This window comes from Lichenostomus cassidix, chromosome 1 (assembly GCF_008360975.1).
Source record: "Lichenostomus cassidix isolate B80296 chromosome 1, HeHo_3.0, whole genome shotgun sequence".
Classification (NCBI taxonomy): domain Eukaryota; kingdom Metazoa; phylum Chordata; class Aves; order Passeriformes; family Meliphagidae; genus Lichenostomus; species Lichenostomus cassidix.
The window spans coordinates 34547553-34568842 of record NC_139479.1 but is presented as its reverse complement, the minus strand read 5'-3'; the positions used below and the strand labels follow the sequence as shown (position 1 = coordinate 34568842).

The window sequence follows — 21290 nt, the reverse complement described above, 5'->3', positions numbered from 1 at the left end:
AGATAATCTTCCCCAAAATTACAAAGAATAAAAAGCTACATCTGTTAAAAACATCCAAAAATAATGCTAAACATATTTTTTCTAAAAGAAAGTAATTTTGAGGTTGATGCCTTTAAATTTCCTTGCTTCTAGAAAGCAACATGGAGACACATTTTACTTACACCTACAAGCTCCACCTTCGTTGTTAGGATTGTAAAATAAGTCAAACTTACAGAGAGTTCTCTCATTCCTACCCCTCACAGCAAAAAACAGTACCATAAAATGTTATAGGCCCATCTACTGTTTTGTGGTACAACAGCTGTTACCAGCTGGAGATACTTTATGCTCAGTTGAACTATGTTAAAAGGCATTTCCCTAGTCACCTTCAAATGAACACTTTTTAATCATTTTCACAACATTTTAAAACTTCAAGTCCCTCTTTTGAAAGAATTCAAACTGTGATTACATATAGATTGGAATGATTAAGTGGCTTTTGATTGTATTTTAACAGAAAGAGTGACACCAAATATTCCAAAAACCCCACAAACAAACCACAGAGCTTTTAAAAATCTCTCACCAGATTAAACTGAGAAGCCATAAACTGAATAGTACATCTTACCTCTCATTTACACTAGCTGACAGATTTTGACTGATTTCACCTGAAAAAATGGATCTTCTGCTTTTCAAGGATATTAATACAGACTTTTAAAACATAGAGATGTACTCATTCAGGAAAGAGTAACTGGAAACTGAGCAACAGGAACCACACAGTTTTTACGTGTTTACCAAACAGATGTACTACAGTAAAAAGATGACAAGCTTTCCACCATTTTTTAATTTGGTTCTGGAAAGGATTTTGCAGCCAAAATACCAGATGAATATCAAGGGGACAAAGAAGGTGAGGATTTCCATAAGAGAGAAGCAAGGCAGACAGCTTTCCTTCATTCATTCAAATCCCTGTTGTGTCAAGGGATGCAAGTGGGCTGCTCCATGAGGGGAAGCATGCTGGGGGAAAAGCAATACAGGCAGTATCCTCACCAAGAAACAGCACAGTCTCACCATACCACTCGAGAATATGGGCAAAGCAGGCCGGGTGACAGTAAATTTGCAGACAGTGGCTATTTCATTTTACCTATTGAGTACATTTCAAATAATAAGGGAGGTCCTAATACACAAAGAGGTATCAATACATTCCTTCCAATTAAGCTTGCATATGACATTTCCCAATTCTTTTTACCGGAACTTTTGTCTTGAAGAAAGAGGTTAGCTAGAAACTGGCTCTGTGTGGTCTGCCCAACTCCATTTCTGTTTGATACCAATGCTGACATAACAAGAAATGAGGCCTCTCCCCTCAAAGTTAATGCATCATTATCTAACAGCAAAATAAGAAACTAAGTTTTGTGGTTTTTAAAAGTTATTGCTTACTAAAAATAAATACCAGGCAGACTTCAAAAATAGTTTATTTAGTAATTTAAAAAATATACATTGAACTGGGTATTTGGGAATTAATGCTACATAACATAAGAAGCATTTTTAAAAGATAAACTGCTGGTTAATTTTAAAAGCCTAGTCCTGTCACACTTCACAGTAAAACTATAATGAGCACAGGAAGTTATTAAAATTTTTAAGTGATTGATTTGTATTTCATACATATATAGGTCATTATTAATTCATTGACACCTCAATAAAAAGTTTAAGTTCTATTTTACAAAAGGCATTTACACAAAGAAACATGGGATCTACACAATATCCTAAAATCAAAGTGCTTCCGAGGATGTGTGGTGCTCAATGCCAAAACCAATGTAAACAAATCAAAGCAGTCCAGATGAAGTTTATAAATTACTGAATTCTCTAGCATATGGAATACATACGAAACAAGTCCACAAAAATATGAATGTGATTGCAAATTGGTAACTAAACAATAGATAAATAGCAGAATCTCCATAAAATTGTAAATTATTGTCTCCATTTTGAACAATGGAGGCAAGCATTATTAAAGCTAAAACAAACTAGCCAGTTTCAAGCACATTTTATTTATGTAAAATATTAAATCTCTCCTGAGACCTGTTTGTGGATTAAAAGGCCTACATTATTTATCTTGTGGTGTTTTTTTTCTCCAACATAGCTTAGCATCCTCTTGCTTCCGCAACAGTAAAATTAAAAGCCTTCCCCTGATTTCAGCAATGCAGTGTTATTCTTTAACCAGAGCCAGCTTTAAACAGACATGAAAAACACACGAAGATTTAGGGCAACCTCACAAAAACCATGTCCAATCATGCCTTTGCTCCAATCTTAAAAACTGCTTTAAACTAAGTACTGATTTTCATTCTTTGCGACTCCTTCCTCCACTGAGTGTGTTACCCACAGCTCGGATACGATTTTAAACTTTTTCCCAAATGTTCTCCTGAGTGCTTTCATCTCTTCAACCCGTAAATGATCTTCTCCTACAACAACATGGGAGACACCCTCTTCAAGGCAAGAAACTACTTTTGCACCATGAAACCGGAGTTCCAAAGCTCTAATTGTTAGTGTCGTTCCAGGGATTTTGCTTTTGGGCTCATTAACAACAGCGTAACAGTCCACATAAACAATGCTTCCTCTGAATATACTGAGCTGACAACTGTTCCATGAATAACGTTCTTCTAGCTCTGCAATCAAGTCCAAAGCCATTGTCTTATTGTCTTTCATTCTTGAGAACACTTCCTTGAGCTGTGCAACATCTGTGTTTGCTGTGTAACTGTCTCCATAACAATCATACTCACGAGCAAAATGTTCTTTTGTGTCAGGAGACATATGAATCATAAAGGCTGGTTGCCAAGGCACCAGCATTTTGGTTTGAAAACATTGAAGGAGCCACTCTGCCTTCACCACATCATATTTGTTGGAAGCAATGATGTTTTTCACTCTGACATTCTCAGCTCCTACAATGACACAATAAGTGTCTGGACCCGGGTTCTGTACCACACTGCCACCACATTGGGCTATTCTGCTTTCCAGCTCAGACTTTGAGTATTTTCCTGTTCCTGTCATAACACAAAACTCAGCATCTTCAAACAAATTTGAAACCTTGTTTACACTAGAAAGATCAGGAGCTTTAAATTGCTCAGCTATTCCAATTATCTTCCTCACCTTTGGAACAGTTTTCCTTTTTTTCTCATGTGGCTCATCATACTCATCTATATGAAGGTGCTTAGATGCCAGCTTTCCTTGTGCTTTACTTCTGAGGTCTTCTAACATGTCTGAAGTCATGCACTCGTACCATTCTTTGTCCTCCCTTATCTTCTCAATTCGGGGGAATCTCAAAGTACAGTCAGTTTTGTACATATCACTGTCAACAATCTCAGCTGCCTTGATCTGAACTATGACAGAGTTGCAAGGTTCAATGTACATTTCAGGTTTCTCAGTTCCACACAAAATATTACCAGGAGGGTCCTTCCTATGGTAAGGTTTCCAATGTTTAGCCAATTTCGAGCCTAGATCATACAACTCTTTCATAGTATAGCCAGAGCCAACACGACAAATGGAGTGGAAAATGGTTGGTTTTTCATTTGGAGGGGGCGTCTCTGCAATAGCACACAGAAAATGAGACATCATTCCACCACGTGATCCCTTCCCCCAGTAACCACCAACAATTAAAAGGTCCAGTTCATCCATCAGTCCATTGACATACTCTGGCTTGATTTTTAACCATCCTTCCCCGCGTTTGTCAGGCTTGTAGGTGGACATGGGATCTTTCACCATAATCCCTTCCTCTCTGTTATCTATTGCTTCATTTAAAGCATCAATTACTTCTTTTCTTGTTCTGGCATTTCTCTTTTGGACAACGTGTATCCTGCCCTTTACTGGGGTAAATACACTACTTAAGATTTCGTATCTTTTGCTTAGTACTTCATGCCCCAACTTCTGATCATTAACCATCAAAACATCAAATACACAGAAGCAAGTCTGCAGATCAGAGTCCTCAACCATTCTTTTTATGTCAAATTTGTTTCCTTTTTGCATAAAGGTTTGTGTCGCAGGATTGTAAGCCATCATCTCACCATCAAGAATGCAATTTTGTATATTGCTCTTAAATACATTATGAATAAATGGTGTTAATGAACCTTCAAGGGGCGAAGCACCAAACTGCTGAGTATAGTCAAACCCATTTCTGGAAAAATACTTGTACACATCCCCATCTTTGTGCAACTGCATACGTTCACCATCCAGCTTAGTTTCTATGTAGAATGTCTGGTTACTCATTTGTTTCTCAATGTGCTGAATGTCTGCAATAGCAGCAAGCATTGGTTTAAAGGCAGAAAACAACATGATAGAAACATCACTAAGTGAGACAGACGGATCATGCAGTTGTCTGCAAACTTTTTCCAAATCAGTAGTAACATTGTGCAATTCAGCAGCATCAGGATGAAAAATGGAAAATATAGTTTGTTGACTAAGACCAAGCTTTAGATCCTTTACAATCATTCGGATAAGCCATTTTTGTTCCAGTGCTGTGCTCTGGGTAATTAACTGAAGAAGGCTTTTCTTTAACTGACCCTTGTTTTTAGCAGCATTATTATTGGCTATCGCATCTAAGTGTTCATTGACTTGTTCTACTGTCAGTCTGCCTTGCTTTGGGCTCCTAGGTTTTAGCACAAAGTATGCGATCATTGCAAAATCTCCAGCATCTCCACGAGAGCCCATGGGTGTTCTGTAATTCAAAAGCTTTGCAGCATCTTTTCCATCTTTTGGTAAATGAAGCAGTTCAATATAGAGCTTCGCAAGCATAATTTCTTTAATTCCATATGCCATCCTTTCTCTTTCCAACTGTGGAAGAATAAGTCGCATAGCTGGGTAAAAGGAATCTGTGACATCCTTCTCATTTTGATGAAGTGCATCATGGAATTTCCTCCAGGAATCCAGAAAATCCTTGAAATACTTGCTTTTCTCCGGACGAGATTTACACTTCTGTATTCGCTCCAGAGTAGAACACAGATCTGCAAAAGGCACGTGAGAGGCCACCGTTTTTTTAGAAGGCTGTGAAACAGTTGCAGAAGCCATGAGTCTGTTTTCCGCTGGGAAAGAAACAAAATCATATATTTATAAAAACAACACCAGCACGCTATTCTGTCTACAAAAAAAAACAAAACCACACCTCTAATTAGGATTTACGTTTTTTCTCGTTTTTCTAACTAAGATTTAACCACTATTTTAAAGATTGCCAGCTGGCACCACTGCCCTTAGTAAAGGGTCAACCTCAGCAGCGAGGCTGCGACACAGAAACGCTGTCATCACTTAGGCAGAGGACTTCAAGGCAGGAGAAAGGCACCGCGCTCCCCTCCCGCTGCTGCTGCCCAGGCGGGAGCTTTCACTGCTCGGAGCCCGATCTCCTCCTCCGCCTTCCGGGAGAACGCAGCCTGCCCCCGACACGGCCCGTCCTGCGGGCCCACTGCCGGTGCTCGTCCCGCGGAGAGGCACCGCGCCGCGCTCCCCGCAGCCCCGCACGGGACGGGACAGCCGCGACGATGGACGAACGGCCACCCCACGGGAGACTCACGGGGAGCCGGGAGTATCTCCGGAGCCGGGCTGACACCGGCCTCGGCCCGCCCCGGAAAAGCAAGGCCGGCTTGGTGACGCCGCGCTCCGCGCTCCTCCCCCGGGCCGGGGCGGAGAACGCTGGCGGAGCCCGGGGCGGGGAAAGGCGGGGAGAGAAGGGAGAACAGCGGGGCTGTGCCCTGGAAGCGGAACCGCGGCTGGGGTGACTTCCTGCTTCGGGAGGAAAAAGCGGTGGTTGAAGTTGCGCGTCGGGGTGTGCGCTGGCCCGAGGCCCCGGCGGCGGCCGCCCGGGAGGATGCGGCGGGTGGGTCTGGCGGCGCCTCGGGCCGGGCGCGGCCGCGGCACGGGAGGGGAGCGGGGCTGGCGCCGTGAGGCCGCGCCGGGGCGGGCGGGGGCGGCCGGCGGGCTTCGGGCTCGCTCTGGGGCTCGGGCTCGCTCTGGGCTTCGCGGTCTCTCCGGGGCCGAACGCGGCGCTTCCCCGGAGCGGCGGCAGGCGGGACGCTCTCCCGGGCGGTGTGCGGCTCCCGTGCCCTCGCAGCGGGACGTTGCTGCCGAGGAGCTGCTCCCTTGACAGCGCTGCTAAAAGTTCCTGCAGGTGTCTTCCTGTGAAGCCCCGGGAGATCTTTAGCTTCTTGGCAGCAATGTCTTGCTCCAGTGTTTCGTTTGTCTCTACTGCCGTATAGAACAATTCCCGCGAATGAGTGCTTGTAGAAGGTGGGGCTGGTGGTAACTGCAATGTGCTTAATGGGCCAAGTGACTGTTTTGAAAAGGCTGAACTGAGTGTTTCTCTTTAGTCAAAAAGGGAATAATTTAACAAGCTTGAAAAGCATTATGGTTTAAGAGCCTATGGTCCCTAGAAAGCTAGGGTTCGAATATAGCCAGCCTTGGTTTGTTGTTTGGGTTTTTTTTTTACGCAGTATAATCGTAATTCAAGACATTGAGCTGTGATGATAGTTTGTAACATTTGTCAGTTGGGAGGAGAAGTACCACGCGAAATAAGGGAAAACATTTTCAGTTGTGAATATGAACAACTTGATGCACAGCTGTGGATGTTGGCTGCTTGAAGTAAGTAGGACAAGTGACTCTTTGATTTTAAAACCAGAGCCCTTAAATGTGTGACTCTTCAGTTATTTTTACTGTGCTTTTTCCTTCATTAGGAGTTGCTAGTTTGCTGTTGTTTTTATTTTTTTTTTAATGAGTGTCTCTAAGATTTTACTACTAAGAAAGTGTATTTTTCTTGTCCTTCCTAGGCTTGTAGGTTTTCTTCCGGATCACTTCCCTCTCTGAAACTAACTTTTTACAGTTGAGGACTTAACAGTACTACTTACAGAAGTTTTCTGAATAAGTATGAGTAAATGCAATGCTTGTGCAACTCTTGTGTGTATCTGCAGGAGGTAGAGTCTAAGAAAAGGAAGTGAAGTAGAAACAAACAGATGTCTTTAGGTATTTCTTAATGCTTAATAAAATATCTGATTTTGTTTGTTTTGAAATCCAAAGGACTGCAGTTAAGACTTCATTTTTTCAAAGCTCTTAATAAGAAAGTAGCCATTAAACACCTGATTGTACTTCTTAGCACTAATTTAAAGTTTCTTATGCAGTAAAAGTTAGTTTTAAAGAGGTAATGTAAATCTGGTATAACTTTGTTTTTATGCACGATATATATGTTGTATTATTAAATTATTATAATTGTGTGTTTACATTGTTATAGTCTAGGACATTTTGTTGTGATTCTTGAACTTCATTATAAGACATTTTCAAGATTATCAGATGTTTCAAATATGCATTCAGCTTGATAGGAGGAGCATGAGATGTGCAGTCTCATTAGTGAAGCAGTTGTAACTTCTAGGGAGTTTGGCTCTTATCACTTCGTTTTCTTTCAAAAGCTAAGTGTATCTTTCAAGTAACAAGATAAACAGTAAATTACATATGTAATTCAAAAGCAATTTTACTCAAGATTCGTAAATGGAATTGTCTTTTGGGCAGAGATGAATCCTGGGAAATCATTACATCTAAAAGTAAATGTTTTATTATATGATTAGTGTGTGAAAAGAGTACATTTTAATATTAAAAATGTAGGCAAAGACAAAGCAACAGAACTTGTGGCAGATACAAGAGTAATTTCAGCTGCCACTCAAAATGAACAAAACATTGTTCCCCAGCACTTTAAATACACACTTGAATTTTTGTGATTTTTTTTCAGTCAATAATAACATTAACCATTTAAAAATTGTGTTAGGGCAAAGGAAAATATTGTTAAAATGCCTTGATCATAAAGAGTTTATTTTTTTCTCAAAGTTTTTGTTGTTGTGAGTTCTATCTTCAGTAGTTACCTAACTTTGGGACTTGTAGCTCATCTGATCTCAAGCTCATATGATCATCATCATAGAGGTCTGCAGTAGTTCCTAGGCTGTGGATTCAGCAATGGAGATGTATAGTTACAGGGGGGTGTGTGTGTGTATCAACATATGTGTATATCCTGATATGAAGTTGAAACTTACTTACCTAGCCTTTAACTTAGTTTAAATAATCAGTGATTATAAAATACTGTGAATGCTGTAAAAAGGCATGTGACTCCTTGTTGTAGGAAAACCTGGCTGTTTGCAAAGTTACAAGTACTTGAAATAGTGCTGCAATACAATGTTTCTTAAAAAAAAGTTTTGATTTTTTTTTAGTGAAGTGAGAATGCCCTCCAAGAACTTAAAGGGGTGAATGCTTCTTGCCGTAACTGGGACATGAGACAATTATGGGGCAAGTCCATGAGTGGCTCTTGTAGCCTAGGAACAGAAGGGGTCTTATCTAGAGAGAGGATCACGTTTGTCAAGGTGGTGAGTTTGCTCTGTTTCTCAGGTTGACCACGTCAGACATCAAAGTCTAAATACACTGTTCTCCCTTTCCTTTCCTATCCCACACTCACACTTTTTCCCTGATTATTCTGGCACCCTATTAGTCACAAAATTAGATACAGGAGAATTGCAACACATGCTCTTCATAATTCAAGACAGAGTATTTGCATCATAAGGTGTTACATTGTAAACTGTTTGAAAGGTTTATAACTTCCCATCCAGTACACCAGGAGTGGGAAATAAGGACCAAGATAATTTTGTGTGTTGTGTGCGTTGTCTTGCAGTATGTTGAGTCTCAAATCTCATACACTTCAAAGAGTGCTGACCTGATCACTCACTGAAAATTACTGTGTTAACTTACCGTTTTCTTTTTCTGTCCTTCAAGTAGAAGTTTGGTTGTGTTTGTATCCTCTCCTACTGTTCAATATAAGGTTTGGAAGGTCTATTGCTTTTTACGCTCCATAGAAAACGTGGATTGTAGCTTTATTGAGAATGAGCTTGTATTGATTTGGCTCAGAGTGTCTTCTAGGCCTGTGTGCTTGGGAAGCTGTCCTTCTCTGCTCTAGTGATTTTTTTTAATCTGTATTGGAAGGTGGGGAAGAACCTAGTAGAAACTTATATGTTAGTTCTCAAACTAACAAATCTTTCAATAGGATATGAAGGCCTGGAAATGAAAGGAACTAATGAAATTTCATGTAGCTGGAAAGAAACTAAAAGTAATGTAATTGTTTGGTATTACAAAGTAGTCAGCTTTATTTATATATGCAGCCAGTGTTAAACGTTTGTGGCTGTGTAGTTTTTGCCCTTCTTGCTGACTACTTACTGCATGTTGGGCTTTAGTTGTAGGATGTACTGGCTTTGCAACTCCAATAGCAAAGTATTTATATATATATACATACACATATATACACATACATATACATATGTATATATATCAGAAGTAATCTCACAGCAGCAGCATCTCAGTAGTATAGCATTTTGATAATATTAGCCTGCTGAAATAAAAATAGAAGTGGTGCACAAATGAAACTAACATGGCTTATAAGATCAGCTGTTGGTATCAGTCTCCAAATAATTATCCTTAGTGTATGTGGGATAGCCATTTGCAAAATGGTTAAATCATCACTGTGAGATTTTTATTGGTTTTTTGTCTCTTAGTAGTTGTGTTTAACACTAGGTCTCTAACTATTGTGAATCTCTTGTTGGGAAAGGATTTTTGGAGTTTCTTTCATTTTGTAAGAAAGTCAGCAAAATGTTGAATTGCGTATGCAAGGAGAACAGTTTACTGTCTCATTATTAATGTTCTTCTAGTCTTCAAATGGAATGCAGGAAATGTTTATTAACTTCTTTAGGAAGTTCTCTTGGAAATTGAAGTGCTACTTTATATGTCTCCTAATCACTGTGAGTTCTTTTCTAGATAAAAGGATCACAAGAATTAAATTTTCATATAGACAGTATTTGTGCATACTTGGATGTGGATAATAAACATGAAGTTATAAATAATGGAAGAGATTTAAGTTAGGATAACTGCTCTTTTAGACTACTTTATATTTTACCAGTTTTAGGTATTTGGAGTAGATGCACCGTATAAAAGCGTAATATCACATTGGTTTTGATTAATACATGAATCATAAGATGTAACAGATTTATTTTTGTTTCTGATTTATTTCTAATTTTTGCATAACATTGTTAGAGATGCAGCTTTTCCTGGTCAGATTGGATGTTCCTATCTGTGGAATGCAAAGGCTGTAGCTGCAGATGTCACCTTTTCTCACTTGAGCCTACCAGGATGGCTGGTGTAAAATACGTGGATGCATTTTTACCTGTCAAATTCCTTTGGAGTTAATTCACATTATTGCTGCAGTATATAATTTAAAGAGATTTTTATAACTTTGTGTCTAAAGTGTAACTGCTACCTGCAAGTAATAAACGAAGAACTCAGTGTTCTTAAGCAAGTGAGTTTGTGTTGTCCCAGGCAGTGTGATTATTCAATTCTGTGGAGACTGAATGGCTACTGTAGTTCCTGTGTAGTTTGGTAGTTTTTTTCCTGTTTGCATATGAACCAGGAGTGAATACTGTGGGAGCTTATATGGATGCTGGGAGACGTAACTCTCTCTTTTGCTTGGAAAGAAGGTTTAATCCATTGTCATTAACACCACTCTCCTCATTTTATGCTGTGGGTATGTTTTTATTAAGAGTCTGTGTGTTCATGTTTGGTCTCTCAGCAGTGCTTTTCATTGACCAGAGAGTAATGTAGTTAGCTGACTGTTTTCAGTGGTCTTGCATGATGTTACAATCTTCCATTTAGCTAAAGACTTAATGCAGATTACTGCTCTGATAGTGGAAAATGATCATTATAAATCAGAAGGAACCAAAATATAGCAGAAATAGCTATCACAAATGTAAATACTATGCAGTGTCTTAGTATAGAGGAGTCTCTTCTGAGCAGCTCAGGTATTGCTCTGTAATCACAGTTGACTGAGGTGCCGAAAGACAGCCACTAACCCACAGCAGTGCTGGGTTGTGTGGTGAGCTGGCTGGAGAGTGATGTGGACAGGCTTACTGAATGCTTCATAGCAACTTAGAAATAAAGACTTTTTTTTTGTGTTCTGGATTCTAGAATTACTTATATGAGAAGCTTTGACAAACTGCTGATACAGTCTGTATGGCTGTTCTCCTGGTTAGTAGGAAAGTCTGAGAGAAAGCAGAAGTTACTGTGGTCTCAGTCAACCAATCCTCTAGTGCTGTTAATGGACTTTGCCTGCTGAAATACTGTAAATGGGATTTTGAAGAGTTCTAAAGCTTTTCCTTATGATTGCTTTTCTGCTTGTTTTGCAGAGTCAAATGGTTTTCAAAATTTCAAAGGGAGTTTGCCACCAAATTTGGTGTTAATGCTCCAACACATTGACTTACAAATAATCCTCTGCAAGTACAAATGCTTAAATTGCTTCCTTTTTCTTTTCCCTATATTTATATGTATACATTTGGGTTTTTTGCAGGATTTACTTGGAGTAAAAGATCATTGACTTTCTACAATGGAAAAATCATGGATGCTTTGGACCTTTTTTAAAAGATGGCTACTAGCTTTGGCTTCCTGGTCTTGGAGTCTCTGCCGTATTTGTCTTTTGCCCTTGATAGTGACTTTTCACTTGTATGGAGGCATTATACTACTTATATTAATATTTGTATCAATAGCAGGTATATTATATAAATTCCAGGATGTTCTGCTTTACTTTCCTGAACAGCCCTCTTCATCACGCCTTTATGTTCCTATGCCTACTGGTATACCACATGAAAACATCTTCATCAAAACCAAAGATGGAGTTCTTCTCAATCTTATTCTGCTGAGATACACAGGAGACAATGCAGCGTATTCTCCAACCATCATTTACTTTCACGGGAATGCAGGCAACATTGGCCACAGGTTGCCAAATGCTTTATTGATGCTGGTAAACCTGAAAGTAAACTTAATTCTGGTCGATTATAGAGGGTATGGAAAAAGCGAAGGAGAAGCAAGCGAAGAAGGCTTGTACTTAGATTCTGAAGCTGTGTTAGACTATGTGATGACTCGGTCTGATCTTGATAAAACAAAAATTTTTCTTTTTGGCCGTTCCTTGGGGGGAGCAGTAGCTATTCATTTAGCTTCTGAAAATGCCCATAGGATTTCTGCCATTGTGGTGGAGAACACCTTTCTTAGCATCCCATACATGGCCAGCACTTTGTTCTCTTTTTTCCCGATGAGATATCTTCCATTATGGTGCTACAAAAATAAATTTCTGTCCTACAGAAAAATCTCTCAGTGCAGAATGCCTTCTCTCTTCATCTCTGGGTTGTCTGACCAGTTAATTCCACCAGTTATGATGAAGCAACTTTATGAATTATCCCCAGCTCGGACTAAGAGATTGGCGATATTTCCTGATGGAACTCATAATGACACTTGGCAGTGCCAGGGTTATTTCACTGCACTTGAACAGTTCATCAAAGAAGTAATAAAGAGTCACTCCCCTGAAGAAATGGCGAAAACATCATCTAACGTAACAATAATATAATTGATATTCTTCTTTAGGGTGGGGCAAGTACCTGCACTGTACCTTGATTTGTGATAAGTGGTAAAAGAATGTCCATTTTTAAATGTATGTCATGTCTGTACTTGCCTAAAGAGTAAAATTAAACTTTGAAAGGTCTGATATTTTACTAAGGTGTTCCAGATAACTTTTACATTTGCAGCATTGTAAATGAACCATTTTATGTCTTTCTCATACTTTTTTGGTATCTCTGTCCATATATTCCATTTGTTTGATATGTACAACAGATGCTATTAAAGGAACTTGCTACAAAAGTAGTACAGAATGTATTTAGAACAATGGGAGGCTCTTCAGTATTCACTGCTGTACGTGTGAGCTTTTTGGACAGCCATGGTTAGCACAACGATTTGTTGCTTCTCTTAAAGTTTATTTAAAGTGTGCCATGCATGAGATTAGTGTTTTATTTCTTAAAATTTTATATTATGCAAAGTGGGAAGTCTTTAATGTGCTAAATAATATAAAAGACCATAAATGGTAGAGTATACTTGCAGGTATACTATCCTGGGTTATTACTGGTTTTTATGGTTATGCAAACTTACATGTGTCAAACTGCAGCTGAAGATGAAAAGATACTATCTTTGTTCTTATTTATTATTTGTATTATAATAGTGCACAGAAGGTTGTATGTGCCTAACATCGTTACTTCAGAATTTTACCCAGGCAATTTTTCCATCGAAAATAGAAGTAACTTTCAGAAAGAGAGCAGTGCAATCTAAGCTCCTTTCTGCCTCAAGCTCTCCTCGCTAATGTACAGGCAAACTATTTGTTAGTATTAGTCTGCTTGAGCATTTGAGGTGGTATTTCTCAAGGCAAAATGTGTGGTCATACAAGGTAAAAGTAGGTTTTTGTGTTCAGGCTCTTAGGCTGGTATAGTTAAATGTTTTTGCCCTTTATTTATACCTCCAGAAGAAACAAACTCAAATAGTTACCAGTGATCACATTATTCAAGATTAATATATACAGTTGTTATGGTAAAGATAATAAAAATTAGCAGATATGACCACCTAGAACTATCTTTGAGGGCAGGAGGGCTCTGCAGATACTGATTGACTGGAGCAGTGAACCAAGGCCAGCTGCACAAGGCTCAACAAGGCTGAGGGCTGCGCTCTGCTCTTGGTTCACAGCAACCCCAGGCTGCACCAAAGGCTAGGAGAGGAGTGGTTTGAGAGCTGCTCAGTAGAAAAGGGACTTGAAAGTGGTCAGCAGCCAGAGGGCTCTAAACCAGCAGTGTGTCAAAGTGGTCAAGAAGGCAAATGGCATCTTGCATCTTGGCCTGTATCAAATGTTGTCTGGCCAGCAGGACTAGAGAAGTGATTTTTTTTTTTCTGTGCTGGGCATGGGTGATGCCACACCTCAAATCCTGTGCTCAGTTTTTGGCCCCTTGAGGTGCTGGAGTGAGTCCAGGAAGGGCAACAAAGCTGGTGAAGGTTTTGGAGCACAAGTCCGGTGAGGAACAGCTGAGGGAGCTGGAGTTGGTTGCTCAGGGGAGACCTTATCATTCCCTACAGCCACCTGAAAGGAGGCTGTAGCCAGGTGGGGGTTGGCCTTTTCTGCCATGTCTCAAGTGCAAGGACAAAAGGAAATGGCCTTACATCAAGGAAGGTTGAAACCAGATATTATAAAAAAAACACATTCACTGTTGGAGGGGTTAAGCATTGGACTGAATTGCTCAGGGAGGTGTTAGAGTCACCATCTCTGAAATCATTCAAGAGCCATCTGGACATGGCACTTGGGGATATGGTTTAGGGGTGTTCATGGTGGTGTTAGGTTGATTACTGTACTCGATGACTTTGAAGATCTCTTCTAACCTCAATGACTGTGATCAAAGACATATGTTGTTAGCTCAGTCCCTATTGGAGCGTGAGAGCTGTTTAAATGTCTTCTGCAGGTTTAATTTCTCATCTGCTGCAGCTGAGTTTGCCTCTGCAATTTTTTTTTTTAATGGAAAGAACAAATTGGAAAATCTTCCACACAATCTGTACAATTGCCCTTTGGATTCAAATTTTTAAATAAACTTTTCTGCCATGTTGTCCTGATTCAGAAAAGCATCTCAGCACACACTTAAAGTCTGTTTTCTGAGGGACAGTAATATTTTAAGCTTGTGCTTAATTTGTCTGGTTGAATAAAACTGCATTCCTGGACTGGTGCCTTAATGGTTACGCCTCCTAATGGAATTATATTTCTCATGTACACATGGGTAATAGTTGTCAGTAATTTGTAGATAGAATGATACATCTTTTCCTAAACGTGATTTTTTAATTTTTTTTTTTAATTTTTAAAAAAAAACATATACATACCAGAAGTTGCTGCTTTCTCCAGTAAGTATCTTTTGGGATACTAGTATTAAGGTTTTCTTAGAGTTGATTGAGAAAACCATACACCTTTGTAAATCTGTAGACCTAGAAATAGACAGCATAGTTTTAAATCTGAGTGAAACCAAAACTATTTTTTCAGCCTTAGGGTGGTGGTATTTTCTTTTGGGGAAGGGGGCACAGGGGCAAGGTATATTGGAGAAGTTTGGCTGGAGGGCTGGGAGATGCGGCGGTATTTGTCTAGCAGAAAAGACTTGATGCACATAGCATTGCCTTTCCCTGATGTATTCTACAGTGAGATGTGAGCTGCTTGCATAGATTGTTTCATCTATTTCACATTGCATTAAAATAGAGGTGAAGGGAGAAAAGGAAGATTAGCAGTCAAATACTGCTTTTCTAAAAATCAGTTGATAAAGCCAAAAGAATAGATTAATTGTTGAAGACAGAATGAAGACAAAGTAATTGTTTCAGAAGTTGTCATATCTTGCCATGAAATACCATTGGGGGGTTTCACAAAATGTCAATTTCTAAAGTAACATGGCATATAACCCCACTTCCCACTGATCAAGACAAAACCCTCAACCCAAAATACCCCTAGTAGTATGTGGCACTTGTATACAAATGAAGTATTCCTATTTGAGCACACTGTTACTTAGGCAAAGTCAAATGTATGGTGTTAGATTATGGCAATCTGAAACTCTTCCAAGTGGGCTGTGTCTCAACATTACTTTTTATTATCAAGCCATATTTTCACTCTTTTGTCTGCAGGGCATAAATATGAAACTTTAATTTTGCAGGTATTAGATATGAGTTGACACAATTGTCATATATGCATCCTTTACACTTAATGTGGTTTCTTCCACCTTCCACATATTTTTCTTCTCCCTTAGTAGGTTAGCCACATGCACTTGTGAATTACTGTTATCATGCTATTTTGCATTGCATTGGTTATGAAATCCACTGAAAAAAAAATGGAAGGGAAGTGATGTTTTTTATGCAAATATTCTACTGCTCTGCATACAATTCTTTAAGGGAGGGAGGAAGGAGGGGGAGGAAACTTGTTCTGACAAGTCAAGACTTGTTCTTATTTTATGGACTGTGTGATGGAAACCACAGTTATCTGCTGCTAAAAACTGAACTGCAAACAACGTAGTAATAATAACCTTAAATTGCCAAAAGGTATGTTATAATACTGTTGCATTTATTTTATTTAATACTGTTACATGTTTTCCCATAACAGTATCCATTTGTGTATAGGTGTTTCCCAAATATTGGTCCTGTACATATAAATTTCTAGTTTTGGAAGAGGTCGAGTTCTTTTCACAGGTTTGTAAGAAAGCCTTAGTTTAAATATGCTCATTAAAGGAATTTTCTGTTTTGTAAGAGGAAATTTAAGTTAAAAAAACAAATGAAAACAAAGTTGTGGCGGGGGCAGGAGTTGAACAGCTGTAGCAGTAGAGTTCCTTGTAAGGAAGCATAAGACCTTGTGTGTGCACACATGTGTGTGGTTTTAATTAGTGGAAATACTTGAGGCTTCCTACTAACCCAAGTTTACATTCCCAGGATTTGTTTCTGAACTGTGAAATGCAGAGAGATAAGCTGTGCTTTCTTCTGGAGAAACATTAACTGGTTTAGCTGCCCTCATGTCCATTTCTCAGGTAAAATTAGAAATAGAGCACAAATGCATTTGGTAGGCTACGGACAATCTCTCAGCTGAAGGGTAGAAGGATTAACTATTTATACAAAATATGCATATCAGCATCTCTAAGCTAATAATTTGGGTCACATTGGATGTTCACAGTAAAGAATGCAAAGCTGAATTGAGAGTCCAGGGTATGGTCTCTTCTGTTAGCAAAAAGATGCAGACGTACCTCCATTTGTATTTCATAATTCAATTCTTGAAAAGTACATTTTTATTTTTAGTAATGACAGGTGATTTTGCTAGGGGCACTTCTGCCAAATATAAAATCAGTGCCTCTTGCATGTAGTTGGATCAGCCTGATGTATCCCATTAGGTATAATTTGCAATGCCATCCTGCTAGTATAATTTAAAGTAGAACCCCGCAGAAGTGTAAATAGAGATAGCATATGGAAGTTCTAAATAACACTTGTATTTTGAATTCAGAAACAGTTACTGATTATGAGATGCAAGCTTTTTATTTGATTTTTCTTTAACATATAGTTAAGGCAAAATTGTCTTATAAAGTATTCTTAAGTTTTGTAGACAAAGCTTAAATGTTATTGTATATGTGCTAATTGTGGCAAAGTTTTACATTCTCATTCTAGTTGGTTTTTACAATAAAGTTAATTTTACAAAAAACACTTTTCTATTTTTATGTACTGACATATGCAATAAATTGATACATTAAAAGTGCTGTTAATGTCTTGTTCTAGTTTGTGGCCTGTCTTCAGTGTGTGTGAAGGAGTAGTTTTGTCTGCATGGTAACATCAACCCCAAGGTACAATTTTTAGTCACTTACTAAAGCCAGAGCACATGAACTAGACATCTTCATTGCTAGATGTGGCCTTTGTGGAAAACTATTACAGCAGGGGAAAAATATATTACAAGTATGCTTCTAAGCTTTGTCATGTATCCTCACTTTCAGGAAGTGTTAATAAGCAAAACTGGTATATGGTAGGTCTCCATCACTTCCGAACAGATTCTGCATTTCAAAAGTTCTCTATTGTCTGGGGGTCTGAGAAATGGTCTATATTTTATGTCCTTTAGGAAGTTTTTTGAAGTATTTCTGACTAGTTTTGCCACCTAAGCTGGAAATATTTTAAATGTAGATTTTAAATCCTGCAGTGGATTTAAAACTCAGATTTATAGTTAATTCATGTAGCTGCAGTGGGACACTCAGTCCCAAGCAATTTCTACTCTCTTATAGAGAAAGCTTGTATCACCTCTGCTCTGATTCAGCATGGTTTATATGAAATACCCAGAAAATAAGGGCTTACTGCTGTCTTTTCTAAAACTGCAAAATGTGTGTCCTCTCCTGAATTACTGCAAGGCTTATAGTTCATTTTTATCCCAGTACCTAGGAAACAGGGCAGTGGGTGTGGGGTGTAGGTGTGGTACATTTGGACACTCTGTTCAAGATACCTATTAATTCTAAAGGGGAAAAAAAAAAGATATTTGTCATTTTTATAAAGAAAGAAATGACAGTGCAGGAACAAGTCCAGATTTGGGTACTTCATGTGAATACTGCCCTGAATGAGAAGCAGGTTGCTGTCTTGTGAACTATGTCACTAAAACTTACTGTGTAGTGCTATTCTGGAGAACACAAGTCTTGCATTTGCTTTTTCTTACTTGAAAGTTGATAAGCAGCTGGGCTACAAAGTGCAACATAAACTGTGTCCTGGAATGTCTCATGATGTTATATTCATTTTCTTAGCAGTTAGGTATAGGCCTTCATATCAGGCAAAACACCATATTTGAATTTTTCTCAGAATTCGCAAGTACTGATTAAATCCTAGAAAACATTCTTGAGGGCATATGAACATCTCAACCAAAATTGGAGCAGCCCTGCCAAGAAGGACTTGGGGATGGATGAGGGGCTGGATATGACCCAGCAAGGTACACTCACAGCCTAGAAACAAGCATGTCCAGGGCTGCATCAAAAGCAGTGTGGCCAGCAGGGCGAGGAAGGGGATTCTGCCCCTCTGCTCCTCTCTGGTGAGACCCCAGCTGGAGTGCTGCATCCAGCTCTGGATTCCTCAGCACAGGAAGGGCACTGAGCTTTTGGAGGGAGTCCAAAGGAAAGACACCAAGTTGACTAGAGGGATGGATCACCTCTTCTATGAGAAAAAGCTAAGGGACTTGGGATTTTCCAGCCTGGAAAAGAAAAGGCTTTGGGGTGACCTAATAGCAGCCTTCCAGTATCTGAATGGAGGCTACAAGATAGATGGTGAGGCTTTTAACAAGGTCACGTAGTGACATTGATGCCTAAAGATTCTTGCTTTTTTATGTAATTTTAATATATTCATAGCTTTGTAGAATACTCTTATGTAATTATGTAGCTCCTAGTGTTCTTCCTACCCTTTCTCTTAGATTTTAGAACAATAAGATAACCTTCTAGCACATTCCTAAAATACTGTTTAGTCTTATTTTCAAGAAGAAGACACAACAAGAAAATGGGACAAATAAGCCCTGGACCAACTCCAATGGGGCAGCACCTGGGGAAAAATTACCTAACCAACTGCTCTTCTAATTGGACAACATTTGTTAAATATGCTAATTTGTTAAACTTATAAAATTGTAGAAATCTAGTTCTTGGTGTGCCCATGAACACCAGGACACCTGTGGACAAGCTTCCAGATAAAGGTCTGCTTTTTATTTTACTATTTTAATAGTGTTGCAAGAGTTTTTCTCTTTTGATGTTAGGCAACAACAGGACAAGAGGGAAAGGCTTAAAATTGAAAGAGGGTAGGTTTAAATTAGACATTCAGAGGGAGTTCTTTGCTGTGAAGGTGGTGAGGCACTGGAACATGTTGCCCAAAGAAGGTGTGGATGCCCTATCCCTGGCAGCGTTCAAGGCCAGGCTGGATGAAGCTCTTAACGACTTGATCTAGTGGAAGATGTCCCTGCTCCACAGCAGGCATGTTGGAACAAGATAGTCTTTAAGGTCCCTTCCAACCCAGGTCATTCCATGACTATGAAATGAAACCTAGACCAAAGTCTTGCTGTCTGTTAAAAAGTTCAAATATAGGTAGATAAGGTTTCGAGAAAATACTGAGCCATTGATTTAGAAAAAAATTATTTGCTCCAGAGGTATTGAACGTGCTTCAGCTTTAAATTTCTTGTTGGACCCTATTCAGGATCATAATTTTAGACTTTGTACCAAGTTCTGTCTCTGTAAGTAGATAAAGAAGATACACTGATTATTTTCTGGATTTGTTTTGAAAACATTGATGTGATTAATTTGTTATGCTTCAGCTTGGATGGGGGCAGAATAACTCTTGTATGTCTTGGAAAAACAGCATTTTTTCTTTCTCTGAAAGGCAATGCAGCTTAAGAGCAGAGTTGGTTTTACTGTATTACAGAACATGGTTTTACTCCTGATCAGAGATACATATTTAATAATCTGAAGCAATGAGCTGAATAATGCAAAGCTGCAAGGTGGCTTACAGAAATATAAGTACATTCACATACCAAGTTCAGAGAGATGTTGCTGCTAGTTTTGACAAGTAACTGAGGAATGGATTTTGCTGCTTGAAGACCGAAGGAAAGGAAGTTCTACAGCTGGTTTGAATTACACTTACCGTCTGGTGTGGGCTAATTATTTACAAAAATTCAAAGGGAAAGGTCAAGCAGAGCACTCTTTCCTTTCTGTCCTCTAGGACTCAGGGACAGTGTAGCAATTACATGCAGCTATAAAGAAATAACATTATGATTTGAAAATACTGGAATCCTTGTCCTGTGCCCTCTATTGAAGGTCTCCAGACTGCAGCAGTAGCAGTGGCCACTCCCACATGAAGAGCCATGGCTCTGTGTTTATTTCATTACCACACAAATGCATTTTCAGCCCATCTGTGCAAAATTTTTTAAGTTGCACAGTGTCAAAGAGGTGGAGGAATGCAGTACTCCATGTTGCTGGATAGCAAAGCCAGTGAGACTCTAAGAGAAGTGGGCTTCAGCTGTATGACAGAGCTCCTTTTACCCTGGGCAGTAAGAGGCAATTGCTATAAAATCATGGGGATGGAGGGGGGGAAGGGAAGGAGGCTGGCGTTAAGCTGCTGTATTATATAAATCCTGGGTTGTCTTTTCATATTTTATATGTTTTAAAAATTGTTTTCTGTTTCTTGCTGGCTCTGCTGCATACTTTGAAAGACACCTATAATAACTGCTTTTCCTGTCACTTCCTTTTCTCTTTGAAAGCACTGTAATAACCATGTAAAAGTGACAACGGCTGCAAGTCAGCTGCAGATTTACTTTGTGTAGTATGCATTTGGACCCACATTGTCTAGAAATCTAGAGAAATAAAATACTGTAAGGAACAAATCAAGGATGGCATATCTAAGATGTGTAGAGACATTTGTGTTATCCTCAGCAATTTTGAAATTTTGAGGCAAAGAGAAAAGACTACCCTTTTCGCTTTAGAAAAATCTCATAGGAATTTTTGTTTTCATTTTAACAAGGTAATTTATTTAATAGGGCTTTAACTGTTTGTATTACACATCCTTTACTTGCAAGGTATTCAACAGCATCCTTGGAGTTAAAATAAGAGGGAAGATACACAGCCACGGGAGTGGAGTATCCAGAAATAGAGTGCTTTTTGGATTCATTTGTGAGGCAGAACTTGCCTGGATTTGCTACTGTGTAAATTGTTGTAAATTGTAGTTAATGGCTGAAAGAACTAATTAAGTGTTCTTGAAGGGAATGTGTACTGTTTGAGAGGGGTATCTGTGAATACTCTTCATACAGATCTCTTTAATAGCAGAAAACTATAGTACAGGGTTTATTCTAATCTCCTCCAAAATCATCCTCCTTTTTTGTCCATCTTCAGAAAGGATTTGAAATTAAATGGAAAATTTCA

General features: G+C 39.0%; 3 protein-coding genes across 11 annotated transcripts in view; 2 read left to right on the top strand and 1 right to left on the bottom strand.

The window, feature by feature from the left end:
* Positions 1-1430: 1430 nt before the first annotated feature.
* Positions 1431-5664, bottom strand: LIG4 (DNA ligase 4). Of its 2 annotated transcripts, none has more exons than XM_085056529.1 (2): positions 5516-5664; positions 1431-5033 (listed from the first exon to the last, which is right to left on the bottom strand). In XM_085056529.1, the coding sequence occupies exon 2, from the start codon at positions 5017-5019 to the stop codon at positions 2284-2286; it is 2736 nt and encodes a 911-aa protein (XP_084912655.1). In that variant the 5' UTR covers positions 5020-5033; positions 5516-5664; the 3' UTR covers positions 1431-2283. The 2 variants fall into 2 exon arrangements, with proteins under 2 accessions (XP_084912655.1, XP_084912665.1); XM_085056539.1 differs by lacking the exon at positions 5516-5664 and adding an exon at positions 5114-5462.
* A 16-nt stretch (positions 5665-5680) lies between these two features.
* Positions 5681-14583, top strand: ABHD13 (abhydrolase domain containing 13). 5 transcript variants are annotated; one of them, XM_085056556.1, is made up of 4 exons: positions 5686-5818; positions 6432-6579; positions 8187-8219; positions 11357-14583. In XM_085056556.1, the coding sequence occupies exon 4, from the start codon at positions 11393-11395 to the stop codon at positions 12404-12406; it is 1014 nt and encodes a 337-aa protein (XP_084912682.1). In that variant the 5' UTR covers positions 5686-5818; positions 6432-6579; positions 8187-8219; positions 11357-11392; the 3' UTR covers positions 12407-14583. The 5 variants fall into 5 exon arrangements, with proteins under 5 accessions (XP_084912672.1, XP_084912682.1, XP_084912693.1 ...); XM_085056567.1 differs by lacking the exon at positions 6432-6579 and having other exon boundaries at positions 5699-5818; XM_085056546.1 differs by lacking the exons at positions 6432-6579; positions 8187-8219 and having other exon boundaries at positions 5681-5818.
* TNFSF13B (TNF superfamily member 13b) overlaps positions 5700-21290 on the top strand; it is a 31892-nt gene continuing 16301 nt past the window's right edge. The window contains exon 1 of one of the 4 annotated variants that reach the window (XM_085056604.1): positions 5700-5818. Coding sequence is in view for 1 of the 4 variants with exons in the window: in XM_085056620.1 (XP_084912746.1) it covers positions 19039-19078 (40 nt within the window). In the remaining 3 variants the exon portion in view is untranslated. Of the gene's footprint in view, positions 5819-19023; positions 19079-20069; positions 20423-21290 lie in introns of those variants that run through there. The other 3 variants (XM_085056620.1, XM_085056612.1, XM_085056594.1) reach the window with 3 other exon arrangements.

Bases quoted from the DNA above. Each gene is read 5' to 3' on its own strand.
- LIG4 (XM_085056529.1), bottom strand. From the start codon at position 5,019: ATGGCTTCTGCAACTGTTTCACAGCCTTCTAAAAAAACGGTGGCCTCT.
- ABHD13 (XM_085056546.1), top strand. From the start codon at position 11,393: ATGGAAAAATCATGGATGCTTTGGACCTTTTTTAAAAGATGGCTACTA.